Source organism: Empidonax traillii, unplaced genomic scaffold, assembly GCF_003031625.1.
Source record: "Empidonax traillii isolate 1590-97213 ecotype Southwest subspecies unplaced genomic scaffold, ASM303162v1 scaffold1401:size261456, whole genome shotgun sequence".
Lineage (NCBI taxonomy): Eukaryota > Metazoa > Chordata > Aves > Passeriformes > Tyrannidae > Empidonax > Empidonax traillii.
This window is the reverse complement of record NW_020956594.1, coordinates 148502-161133: the sequence shown is the minus strand read 5'-3', so window position 1 is coordinate 161133 and position 12632 is coordinate 148502. Positions and strand designations below refer to the sequence as shown.

At 51.7% G+C, this 12632-nt stretch overlaps 1 protein-coding gene across 2 annotated transcripts in view; it reads right to left on the bottom strand.

The window, feature by feature from the left end:
- Positions 1-12632, bottom strand: part of LARP4 (La ribonucleoprotein domain family member 4) — an 18246-nt gene that overhangs the window by 2384 nt on the left and 3230 nt on the right. The window contains exons 2-14 of one of the 2 annotated variants that reach the window (XM_027907123.1): positions 10002-10175; positions 9635-9785; positions 8383-8541; positions 8005-8080; positions 7676-7812; positions 7328-7431; positions 6183-6293; positions 5774-5827; positions 4952-5161; positions 4405-4508; positions 1612-1836; positions 937-985; positions 599-733 (exon numbers count right to left, since the gene is read on the bottom strand). In XM_027907123.1, coding sequence (XP_027762924.1) covers positions 599-733; positions 937-985; positions 1612-1836; positions 4405-4508; positions 4952-5161; positions 5774-5827; positions 6183-6293; positions 7328-7431; positions 7676-7812; positions 8005-8080; positions 8383-8541; positions 9635-9785; positions 10002-10052 — 1566 coding nt within the window. In that variant the 5' untranslated portion in view covers positions 10053-10175. Of the gene's footprint in view, positions 1-598; positions 734-936; positions 986-1611; positions 1837-4400; positions 4509-4951; positions 5162-5773; positions 5828-6182; positions 6294-7327; positions 7432-7675; positions 7813-8004; positions 8081-8382; positions 8542-9634; positions 9786-10001; positions 10176-12632 lie in introns of those variants that run through there. The other variant, XM_027907124.1, reaches the window with a different exon arrangement.

Sequence of the window (12632 nt, the reverse complement as noted above, 5' to 3'; positions counted from 1 at the left end):
TCCTGTGGACACAGAGCACAAACAGGGCAGATGGGTTTGAACTGCTCCTCAGCACGCTGAGAAGTGGGATGTTCCCAAAGCCTGCTCAAGTCCTGGTTGTGTTAATTTGGCTCCTTTGGGAGCGTCCCCTCTAAAGCAACCCCCCCCTTCCCACGGGCAAACCACACAGTGCAGGAAAGGAGAAGCAGGGCTGGATCATCCCAATAATTATCAGTGCTTAGTCCCACCAGCCCAGAGAACAGACTCATCTGGAAAAGATCCCTTGCCCACGTTCCACCACGCTGCTCCTACTCCAACAGCCACCACTCCTCATTTCCCTGAACATTTTCCCTGCTTTATTCCTGAACATCACCCAATTTACAGCAGCAGAAGCGCCGGAGCTTCGGCTGCATTCCCACAAAAAGCCAGGAAAAAGGCACTGTTCTGGGATCAGACGCAGCATGAAGCTTGGGATTAAAGCATTCCAGTGTGTGGCTCTGACAAACTGACTCTTTAAAAGCAGGGAAAAAGGGAGTCCCAGCCCAGCCCAGCCCAGGGATACTGCTGTGTGTGTGAGGGAGAGGGGAGTGGGCACCTTCTCTTTGAGGACTCCTTTAACGATGTCGGACATCCTGCTCTCCAGCACAGGCTCTCCCGGGATTTTTGCTGTGCTGCCAGGCAAAGGTGGGAAATTTGATGCAAGCAAGTCAAACTTTGGTGTCTGAGTCTTTGTTTCTGCTGAAGGCTGAGGTCTCTAGAGAGGGAAAACACCCGTTAGCAGAGCCGTGACACCGAGCAGGAAAAGCCCCGAGCACGTGGCCAGGGAAACTCCCAGAAGAACTGTTAACCCCCAATTTAATCCCAGGGTTTAAGGGCTCTGCCACTCCTTCAATAACTGCAGAGCCAACCCACTGCCCCCTTTGAGCAAGCCCCTGCAATAAGGGAAGGGGAACTCACTGAAACCCGGTCGTCATCCCGTCTCCTCCGGCCTCGGAACACGTTCCTCCTTGGAAGGCAAGAAACCCTCAGTCAGGGCCTTGACCCGGCTCTGCACGAGGGAAGTTGGGCAGGGGATTCACTGTACCCCCAGGCACAGCCCTGGGATTCCATCCTCAGGAGGGGTCAAGGCTCTGACGCTCTTGGAACAGAGCAAATACAGGAACAGTTTCTCCCTCTCACCCCCAGGGATGAGCATCGTGTCACCCAGCACGGGGACAGTAATCAACTTATTAGTCTGACTTCTCGCCAATCTGCCCTGGACACTTCTTTATAAGCGTCTAAACCCTGAATTAACAGAGCAAAGATAAAACTACCTAATCTTAAAATATTGCAGAGCATCAAATTCCCAGCCGAGGATTTGCTTATTATTTACAGCAACGCAGTTGCCAACTTCACCTCAGCAACTGTTTCAATTCTGGGAACAAACAAGTGGATTTAAAATTAAGACCCCTCACTATCTTACTGCCAGAGTAAACAGCAGGTGGAGACTCAAGCAGGAAGCTATTCCTGCTCCCAGGTCAGCTTCTGTCCCTCCTGGGTTTAGTTCAGCGCCAGTTTTCTCGAGGTTGGCCTTCCCAGAAATGCTGTTTTGTGCCCGCGGTTGATGACACCAAACAGGCCCCAGCTCGTTACCTGCCCCTGCCGACGCCGTAATCCCCGTTCTGCTCCAGCTGTGCCGTGGGAGAATCCTTCTGGGAGTAGCCTTGGTCTTGGTGCCCAGCTAAGGGGCTGCTGTGTCGCTCCATCACGAAATTCCTGGAGCTGGCTCTGCCCGGGTCCCCCCCGGGCACGGCCCCGAGGGCGGGCGGCCCCTCCGCGTGCTCCGAGCTGCTGGAGGAGCGGAAATGGGGCTTCACCCTGCGGAGACAGGACATCCTGAGGGACCCCCAGGCTGCAGAACCCCCCACACAGAGATCCCCACCCACGGCCCAGGCCACAAACACGGCACGTTCTGAGCGGGAAGGGGCCCACGCCGGGGTCGATGGCTCAGCCTTGGTGTTATGGGCGCCCTGCTCTGACCAGCTGAGCTCACCTCGGGGCCAAGAGGGTCAGGAAGGACCACAGCTCAGAAGTTCTTTCCTATGTACATTCATGAGGAACAAAGGTATTTGCTTTCCCCACCTCCATCTATTCCTCCTGCTGTGGTTTTCCTGCAGCCTCCTCTCCAATGTTGCCATTTACAGGAAATATTGAGATCGTTGGGGGGAACCCACCAAATCCAAACCCAAAGAGGGATTTTTGCTTTGTCTGGGCCTGCAGCACAGGCACAGGGCATTGGAAAGGGGCCTGGAGAAATTAGCTGAGCCCAAGGAACAGATCTGGCCACAGGTGAACAAACTGAACTGAGAGGTGAGGGCAGGAGCAGATGGGAGATCAGGCCAGGGCAGCTGAGCCCCCCTCCAGGCAGCAGCCCTGCTGCTCCCATTCCCAAACCCCCAGCACTGACTCTGCAGTTCCCAATCCCCAGACATTTCGCCCTGTTATTGATTATTCAGCATTAAAGCTGCAGCTCCCTCGAGCACAGACACAGCTTTGCACGCTCAGTGCTGCTGCCAAGTTCAGGCACGGGGTCCTAAAGGCACAATTCCCCCAAAAAACTCTGCCCCAGCACGACATGGAACAGTATTCTGGGGCAGCATTTGGGTCCCTGGGACTGTTTTCCACTCCTGCCTTTTCCAGCAGCACCAACCAGCTGCAGAAACAGAGACAAAGAACTCAAACTGCCTCTCTCTCCCCTCTGGTCAACTCTGCACATCTCCTAATTTAAGGACAGCAGGAGGATTTTGCACACTTATTGTTTTTAAACAGTCTCACTATAACATTCTGTGCAATCAGAAGAAACTCTCCTATTGCCAGTCCAAGCCTGACTCCTCCATCTCCCCTTCCCACCGTGATGTTGCAACAAATCAGGGCAAAATAAATACAAGTGGCTTAAACAAATGTTTAGCTATGGAGAAAAACCCAACACTTAACTATTAACTGCCTGCAGGACGAGACAAATCAGGCTCAATGGGCCAGCACAGAAACCCCAAAGCAGCAGCTGAATGAACCCCTCTGAGCGAGCTCTTCTGCAGACCAGGGATCAATTCACATTTCCCAGCTTTGAGAAGCACCAAGAACCACTTTTAAGGGCCCCCAATAAAGTTCAAGTTTTTCATCAGCAGAGCCCATGAAGAAGAGGAGGAGGAGGAGGAGGGAAGTTAACTGAATCCTTCCATTTTGCTCAAGTTGCTCTCAAAATGGCAGATCCTCAAGTGCTTGTCCAGCCCTCAGATCTCATAATCTTACCCGTCATCGAGAAGGCCGCAGTCTTGTCTGGGCAGAAGAGCAAAGCAGGAAAGATGAGGAAAGATAAAGGAGGGGGGAAAAAAGGAAAAAAAAAAAAAGGCAGAGAGAAGGAGAGATGATGTGGAGAGAGCAGGAGGAAGGAAGAGCAGAGGAAGGAAGAGCAGGAGCAAAGGCTGCCCAGAGCCCGACCGTGACCTGTTCTCTCTTAGCGCGATACTTGATCATCACTGGGCCAGAACCTGCACAGTCCCACCCTGAAGCTGCTACTGAGTTTTACAGTTTGGGTCCAACTTAAGGTAAAAAAAAAAAAAAAAAGAAAAAAAGAGCCAAACCAGCTTTGTTAAGATGGGAACTGAGCAGCTGCAACTGGAGCAAGAGGAGTCACCCTCCCAGTCCCACAGTGAGGACTCTGCTGAGTCACTGTGGGGCAACTCCTGAAGTTCCCCTTCTGCCAAGAGCCCCCGACCTGGGCTGCACCACAGACCCACTCACAGCCCTGGCAGCTGTCAACTGATTCCTCCAACACCACGAGAAGCAATTCCCGTGGCCCCTCTCCGAGCTGCCACACAAACAATTCCCACCCCCAGGTTACTGCTCCATTGTGTTCCCAGAGCACTCCAGCAAGACAAAGTGTTTCCTCCTCCCCGGTGTTTATATCCGAGCTGAGCTCTCACAGCTCTTAGGAAAGATGGGGATAAAGCAAATAAATTACAGGAACAGACAGCAGAGCTCAGGGCGTGCAACTCCCGCTGCAGGAACCCAAGGGCTCTGCAAGGCTGATCCCAGCAGGAAGGGCTTATGTTAGTGCTGCTGGAGTTCATAATCTGCGTAGAACAAACATAATTACAAGTATTAACTTAAGAGGAAGTTATTTATTTGTCTGCAGAAATTCCTCTGAGGCTTTTAAAGGAGTTACCTTTGCTCTCTCCAGCACATGTGTCCATTATTTTAATTTTTTTTTTTTTTTAAAGGATTTTAAGCTGCCACTTTGATTTTTTTTTCCAATCAAGTCGAAAAAACGTGACACGCGTTTGATAAATGAAATCAACAGCCTGGTCCCAAAAGCAAGCCCTGCATGTGACGCACAAGGAACACCTGAGGACGTCAGCAGTGTAAGTTTTCCAAGAGCTGTCTTACCGATTCCTATGGAATGGGCGACCTATACTCAGGGAAGCAGCATTTGTTTTATATGATCCTGGTGTGTTAAAGCCATTCACAAATCCACCATTGGGAAAGGGGGCCTGCAACAGAAGACAGAACACTCTCAGTGGCTGAGCTGCGAAGGAGAACGTTTGCAGGTTTAGGAGGAGCTCCAGCAGGTTGTGATTTCACACCGGGCTGCTGCAGCATCTCCTGTGGTGTGAACTCGCCGCTCCAGACAAACCAAACCCCCCCTGGTCAACAGCCTGCACCTGCTTCAGCAGAGTTCCCCCACTCCTGGGAAACTACAGACTCTTCCAGCAGCACCAGGCGCTGGAAAACAGAATTTCACACCGGAACCCCCAGAAATAAATAAATGGCAGACTGGGAGCCTGCCTTGCTTTATCAGGTCCATAACACAAAATGCCATAAAAGAGAGAGGTCTGACGAGAAAACCTGGGCACTCTGCAGCTGGAACAACCCCCCCTCAGCCTCCTGATGATGAACCAACCCCTTCCCCGGGCTGCTCCCCTGCTCGACTCACCAGTGGTGTCTCAAAGTAAGGTGCAGGATTTGGAGACCAGGTCTGAGGCACGATGCTGTAGATGGAGTACTGCTGAGGGCTATATACAGGCTGCATGAACAGTGGGGAGGCAAACTGGGCCTGGGTCTGCACGGGCTGGGGGTACACGCTGGAGTCCACCACCCGGTAACCGTTCTTGGCGAAGAACGTGTTGATGGCTTTGATCCTGGCCTGCAAGACAGCACAGCACGGCCCTGGTCAGCCCAGAGAGGCACAGCACGGAGCCTTTCCTGCCCACTGAGCTGAAACAGCAGGGATGGGAAGGCTGGTTGGTGCTCCTGACTGAAAACTGGTAGAAGTCAGCCCCGGATCACACCCTCACACAGACACACGGTGCTTCAACCATAAAATCTGCCGAGCTGGAGATAAAAGTGCAGCAAGGGCTGTCCAGACTCCAGTGGTGGCAGCTCCTCTCAGAGCACAGACAGCTCTGCTCCAGCCTGCTCTTGTGCTGGCAGCCAGCTCAAGGCTCACAGGGGCAGGAATCCCTCTCTCCTGAGCTCTGCAGACCCAGATTCTGGGCAAAGTGGAGAAGGGAAGACGGAAGAGGAATGTGTTTCAGCCCCCCTGGGAGCAGCGCTGTGAGTAACCAGCAGCCACTGAACTGTGATCTGTCAGAGCTACCCATGACCTCATTCATGTTTCCAGCCTTCAGAGCAAGAGTTAAGGGCCAGCCCACTGCTAATTCCTTGATCCCACTGCCCCCCCAAAAAACGGTCCCCAGCATCCAAACAGAAACAACACAATTCCAACAGAAACCCCAGCTAAATAAAGCAGCCTCACCATTACTGGCTTGCCCTGAAAGGTTTTCACTTCTTCCCTTAGGTATTTAAACGCCTGCAGATACAAAAAAAAAAAAAAAAAAAAAATCAATATTAGAATATCTTGATAAAATTTTACTTCCCATGATTTAACACAAACGTGCAGCAATGCGCTTCCCTGTTAGTTCAGATAAATTCATTAGCACTTCGAGCTCAGGGTTCCAGTGCCAGCTGTGGGTCACTGAGCGCTGAGGCAAGACAAGGGAATAACCCCTCAACTTCAGCCTTATTGATCAGAATTTGCCAGCAATCTCTTAGAACAACAAAAGGGGGAATCAGTACATAAATACTTCTCTCAGCTACAGGAAGCACACGTGCTTGAGCAGGGGAAGGATTAAGCACTGGGATGCTGGGGCTGGAGGAGGCCTCACCTGCTGCGCGTCGGTGTCGGACTGGAATGTGACGTACCAGTTGTTGTTGTGGGCAAACTCACAGCTGATCACCTTGGGGCAGTTCTCGTTCTTAAACAGGGCCTTCACCTCCTGGAGAGACAAACCCGGGGCAGTTCAGGGCACCTGAGTTGTGCCGTGAGCACCGAGGAGACGCCGAGTTCACCCTGCAGCTCCTCCCTCCCGTCACCGGGGATGTTCTTTCATTCCCCTGAGAGGCTTCCCAGGCACCACAGCATCTCAACCCACAAATCCTACCCCAGGCCTCCTGAGGTCCACAGGTAAAACACAGCAGGAACAGATGGCAAGAAAATCAAGACCTGTGTAGAACTGGTGATATTTCCATAAGAGACAATGTGGCTTAAAATCAGGAGAGTCACGGAGACAAGAATGATTCCATTCTTGTCAAGTCAAGGCAACCTGACAGTTTGTTTTTTGTTTTTTTTTTAATATCTTTGCAATAATCAGATTGGAAAGAGGGGGACAAGCAGCTGTTCGGTGTTTGCATTAAAAGAACTCATTAAAAATGCTGGTAGACAAACACCCTGTGTTACAACTTTAAAAAAAAACAAAGAGCTAAATCATTCTGTTCGCCAAGTATCAGGAGGAATTTTATTATCCTCCCTCCTCTGAACATAATGAGCTCAGCTCACGCTGGGGCACAATGAATGAGAAATGTTTAGCAACATTTCTTGCTGCCAAAACAACCGTCTGACTTCAAGTAAAGTTACTGCTGTGACAAAAATTCAGCCTGAATTCCAAGCTGTGCCCTGGACTGATTTATTTTTGGATCTGGAAAAGAAACCAGTTCAAACTTCCTTCCAGAAAAGCCAGGCTAGCTCAGCTTTGGTGAAAAAAGAAAAAAAAAAAAAAAGGAGTTTACTTAAGAAGGTTTAAATATAGTAGTAAATATTGGGAAGGCACAATGGCAATAAGTTTTTGTTTTGGCCGTTTTGACAACGCACCCGGGCGGAAAAAAAATGACTGATGTGGTTCACAAGAAAAATATCCCTGTTTAATCACATGAAACACCAGCTGACCTCTTCCTGGTGCTGTTTGAAGCCCTGTTTTTGAAGACACCTCTCAGAAACACCAAGCTTCATTTCCCCTCCTCTCCCCGTGTTTACCTCTATGGGTGTTGTCTCAGGGATCTCACGGAGAATGATAATGCACCGCTTGTGGTTTGGTCTGACTTTCTCCCCTCTCTCATCCACTTGTACCATAGGAGAAGCTGAAAATTCAAAGGGAAAAGTGGGACACCGCGCACGTCTCGGCAGGAACAGGCTCTGCTATGGAACTTGTAACAAAGGAGGGGAATTCAGGAGTCTGGAACAGCCTCTTACTCAGCCACGTCTGCAGAGTGAGGGTCCTGTCACCCTGTTCCAGCACAACCAGCTCAGAGACTGAACCATCTCCCTGAAGCCCAGCAGGATTCTTTGTCCTGCTGATGCAGACACCCAAAACACCAGACTTACACCTCAAAACTTCAAGAATAAGGTCCATGTCCGTTGTCAGCTTCTTAATCCCTTCCATGTTGGCAATTGTCCATATTGGAACAAACTGATCGCTGTCCATCTGGGACATCAAGTAGAGATCCTTGGAAAGATTCTCACTAAAAAAGACACAAAACGGTGATTTCATGAAAACCCTGAACTTGACTCCCAGAAGACTCAAAAAACCAGGATCACTGCAGGCTTGAACACTCCCCAACTCCACTCACAGCCAAAACACCCTCAAACTCTGCCTCCCGGAACAGATCCCAGCAGATCATTTGAGTAAAGGGTTTATACCACCCTGCACCTACCGGGAGAAGCAGAATTCAAGTTGTTTCCTCAAGCATTCCCTGATGTCCTCTGTGGACACGGCGGAGGGGCCGTCACCTGGAAGGGACCACACCCCCCCCGTCAGATCCCAGTTCCACATCCACACAAGGCAAGGACACGTCTCACTGTCCAGGAAAAGGATGAATCCCTCTGGGCAGGACCAGGAGGAAAAGCCCATCTGAGGTGCTCAAGCTCTCAACACGGCTCTGACCCCACCGCGTGCGCCTGCTCAGGCCGAGTGCTGGAGCCTCCTGGGCACCCACGGCCGTGCCAGGATTCCTCCTCGGTCACATCCCAGCTGCAGCGAGCTCCAGGGGGTTTACAGACACCGACAGCAGCGGCTCAACTCGAGCACTCACCAGACACTTCGTAGATTTGGTATCCCAGGTCTTCGGTCGCCAGGACAATCCCGTTCGCCGAGGCTTCGTCAGCTCCTGTGCCGTTCCTGGTGGCCTCGCAGGACGGGGAATACATCACTTCATACTGCTTGCAGCTGTCCTCTGAGAGCTCTATGGTACCTGCCAGAGGGACACAGCGGCAGCAGGGAAACCCCTGTGAGCTCCAGGAGACTCCCCACGGGAAAAAACTCGGCTACCAACATTAAAACAAATACCCAAAACCTGCTGCAACTGAGAGCGTCTGAAGTCAGTCTGTATTTCTCAGACTCTGCCTTGGAGAGGACTTTCTAGTTCCCCAGTTTCAGAAAGGCCTTCTGGTTTGCACCAGGCTCTCGGGGATAAGTAAACAGAAGTAAATAAAGGATCCTGACACTGATCCCCAGAGTGGGAGATGATCTAAAAACCAGTCTTTCTACGTGAAATTCAAAATATTTAAGCAAGGTTCCTAAAAACAAGGGGCGAAAAATCGCTTACACTGCCAGGATTGCTTCACTTTGTCATGAAGAGACAAACGAGCTTCTGTCGGGCAAAGCACAAACCCAGCACTCGCTCCTCACTTCTGCTGACTTACCAGAAACCTTTGACAGGGCCACACCAGCTGAATCCTCCCTTCTTTATCCCTAACTTTGACTGAACTGTTTTGCAGGGACTCTTCTGTCTCCTCTGAGGCGCTTTTGTGTCACCTCAGCTACCCCTGGGGTGGAGTCTGAGCCGAACCAGAGCCATCTGAACGCTCAGCTGTGGGTGACACTGCCCGCGTGGTCAGGATGGAAGCAGCTGAGATGGAAGAGGCTGAAGGGAGGGCAGCAAACCGTGGACACTGGCCACTCTGAACTGCAGCACAAGCAGCTCTCAGCACCCCACTCGGTGCTCCCCAGGACTGCAGGTGGCCCTCAGACCTCATTTTCACGTTCACAGGGTCCCTGGGTGCCGAAGTGCAGCGACATTTCCACACATCTGGCGCCCTTGCTCCCTCTTAGCGCGTTACATGGTCATCACTGGGCCCCCTGGACCCTGATCCCTGCCCAAGTGTCCCGTCCCAGTGGAGCTCTGACACCACCTGGACCCCCCAAACCAAACCCCCCGTCACCTCTATAAACTCCCTGCTGCCTCCTCAAATTCACTGCAGCACTGAGAACCTCCAGGACAAGAGCCAGGGAGGCTGAACGCGCCCCGAGTGTCCCCCAGCACGGGAACGGTCCCAACATCTCACCCTCGGCCGGAGTCCCCGGGGCCGCCGCCGTCTCCTGCCACGTGTGCTCGGTGGTGCCATTGGAGGGGGGCACGGCCTCACCGCTCCCCTGGGGGACTTCTTGCCACACTTTGGCGTTGGGGTTCAAGCCAGCCCCCTTCGATGTCACCTGCTGGAGAGACCAGAACACCCCTGTGGGTGAAAACAAGCTGGGCGGGCCCCACCCAGAAGCCAAGCCAGACAAATACAGGAGAATTTAGTGATTGTCTCTAGAGTTCCACATCTCAAGTTTGTCTACCCAGCTATTAAAGCACCTATGTGATTTTTTTTTTTTTTCATTAATCAAAAGAGGAAAATCCTTGGTATTTTCCAAGTATTTCGTTTCTACCTCCATTAGAAGTGTTGCCTTCAACCTCTCTCTATTGACATCCGACAACATCAGCGGAGGCAGCGGCTACCGGCCAGGACTCTGGGAACTCATAAGCTTTTAAAGACTTGACTGTCATAATGCTCCAGTCCCCTTTCACCAGAAAGGGAAATTTTCCCTCCTCCAGACCCCTTCCTAGAAAGGAAGGTAAAAAAACATATGTCAAGGAGCAGAAACTGTATAACTCAAGGAATTAGTGACATCTCTACCAACCAAGCATCACCTGAGCTGTGCCAGGGATTCCTCCTGAACTTACCTGGGCCCTGCCCCGTTCCCCCAAGGAATTACCTACACCTCGCACACGTCAACGGACACAAATCATTTCCCTGAACTTGCAGCCAAGGAGATTCGGAAGCGCCAAGACAAACTTACGCACCATCCCAGCCTGCTGGGGGGGAAAATGGGATCTTCTCGCCTTGGGACTGGGCAAGAGGGACCAGGATCAGAGGGAGAGGGTTGGAAATGGGACAGACAAGAGGAACTGTTGGATTCCAGCCTGGAAGCTGACACAGAGAGGCGCTCCCCCTCCCACAGCACAAGGTGGAGCCCTCCAAGGTCCCTTTCCCAGAGTTGCTCACGGGCACTGGGTGAGGAGCCCAACAATCCAGCACACGGGAGGAACGTGGCAGTGGCTTTGGCTCCTTCCATGCAGACAACAAAACCGCCCTTTTGCTGGAATTCTCCCCCCAGGACATCCAAACACCCCACAAGCCACTAACACAGCTCCTCCAGCCACTGCAGGATGCTCCACTTGACTCCTGCTGGACTTTAAAAGGTGAAAGCCATTAATCCAGCTCATATCCACAAACCCCCAGATAAGCAACTCCTGGCCTCCTGGGTTCTGAAGTTAAGGAGTGGCTCCCTACCAGGCCTCAAACACAAAGCACAAGGATAAGGAAGCAGTTGCAATAGCTTTAGAGATAATTCCTCTGCCAAGGTCACACCTCGTGCCAAAGCTGTTGGCTGCAAGGACAAGCCCCAGGCCGGTAACAAGAAGCCTCCAGGCACAGGGGAGGTTCAAGACAACCATGAGAGAAGCAAAACAAGGGCCTCGACTCCTGCAAAGCTCTGAGACTCAAACCCCTCAACACACAACGAATTCACACAGCAACAGTCCTCCCCTCAGAGCAGTTCTCCAACAAAACAACCTGAGAGGGAAGTCCCAGGAACCTGCTGCACCCCCAGGCTCTGTCCCTGCAGCTCAGCACCTCCACAATCCACCCTGCTCAGCTGCTGGGCCCTCCTGGGACACAGCATCACCCATCCACGTGGACTCAGACCCAGCAGGTCCCCCCAGTTCTTTGACTTTACTTTTCATCAAAGCAAAATGAGACAAGACACAACCAGGAGATGATTCATTCTTCCCTAAAAATAAACTTCTGCCTCACTACCTCCATCTCTGAGGGAAGCACTGAGCTCAGCCTGAGAGCAAACTGAAGGAATAGCTGTGATAAAGTGAAACCAAAACACTTTTGGAGGCAGTTACTGCACCCCTGGAGGTGATCAGGACTAAAAGCAGCTCAGGGTGTGGCAGATGATGCTCCTCACCTTAGCAAGACCAAAGGCACAGGTGGTACCACAAGAGCTCTGAGATCTCAGGTGAGAAGGGCTCAGAAACCAAACAGATTTGGGCTGGTAAGGGGATGGGTGGCCCTTGAACAATGGCTGGGACTCACACCTGGAACAGAGAGAGAGCCACTTCCCCTGGGCTGGAAACCCTCAGCGAGGCGGAACACAGCTCTGCAGCAAAACCCCACGGCCTGGAGAGGGTAAAAAGTCCCCTAAATTCACATCAGCTTTTGGGGAGTTCGCTGTGCCGAGCCCCAGGAGCGGCTCTTCAGAGGAGAAGGCCAAAATCTCCCCCCTTGCTTGTTTAACTGAGGCTCCAGAGCCCTGGGCTGTGGGATTGGCTGCAGCACGATCCTCCCAGCTGCTGCTATCGGGAACTTTCATGACGAGGTTAAAGCTTTACAGAGTGACAAAGGTTGGGAACACTCGCTGGGATCCACGAGCTGACAAAGCTGCCCTGGGTGCAGCCTCCCCTCTCTTTCAGCGAACGTGGATCAAAGATCTTCCTCCAGCAATTCCCCCCCCCCCCAAAAAAAAACCCGGCTATTGAAGCCAATTCTCATTCTGAAAGGATGGCAGAGGATATTTTTCTTATTGTAATTACATCTAAATTATATTTAACCAGAGTCAATTAAGCCAACAAAAATGCAGGCGCTCAGAGGTTTAAAGCATTCGATTTTAATATTAACCCAAATTATCCTGCGACCAAAATCTTAACCCAGGGCTCGTGACACAGTTCCCGGAGCAGAGAGGGAACGAAAAGGCAATCAAAGCTGAAAAATCCAGGAGAGAATTCAACAAAACTTGCGAAGGGGGAGAAAACTAAACCTTTTCCAGAAGTGGAAACGTAAGCAGATGGAAAAACCCCAAGGTCAGCAAAGCCACGGGAGAGAAACCTTGTGCTGGCTGGGGGAGAGGCACGAGGGAACACCCCTGTGGGGGGGATCAGACACACCGTGGGCTCCTGGCACCTCCTCAGACAGCAGGCACTGTCACCTGTCACCTCCCCAGAGCACAGGTACC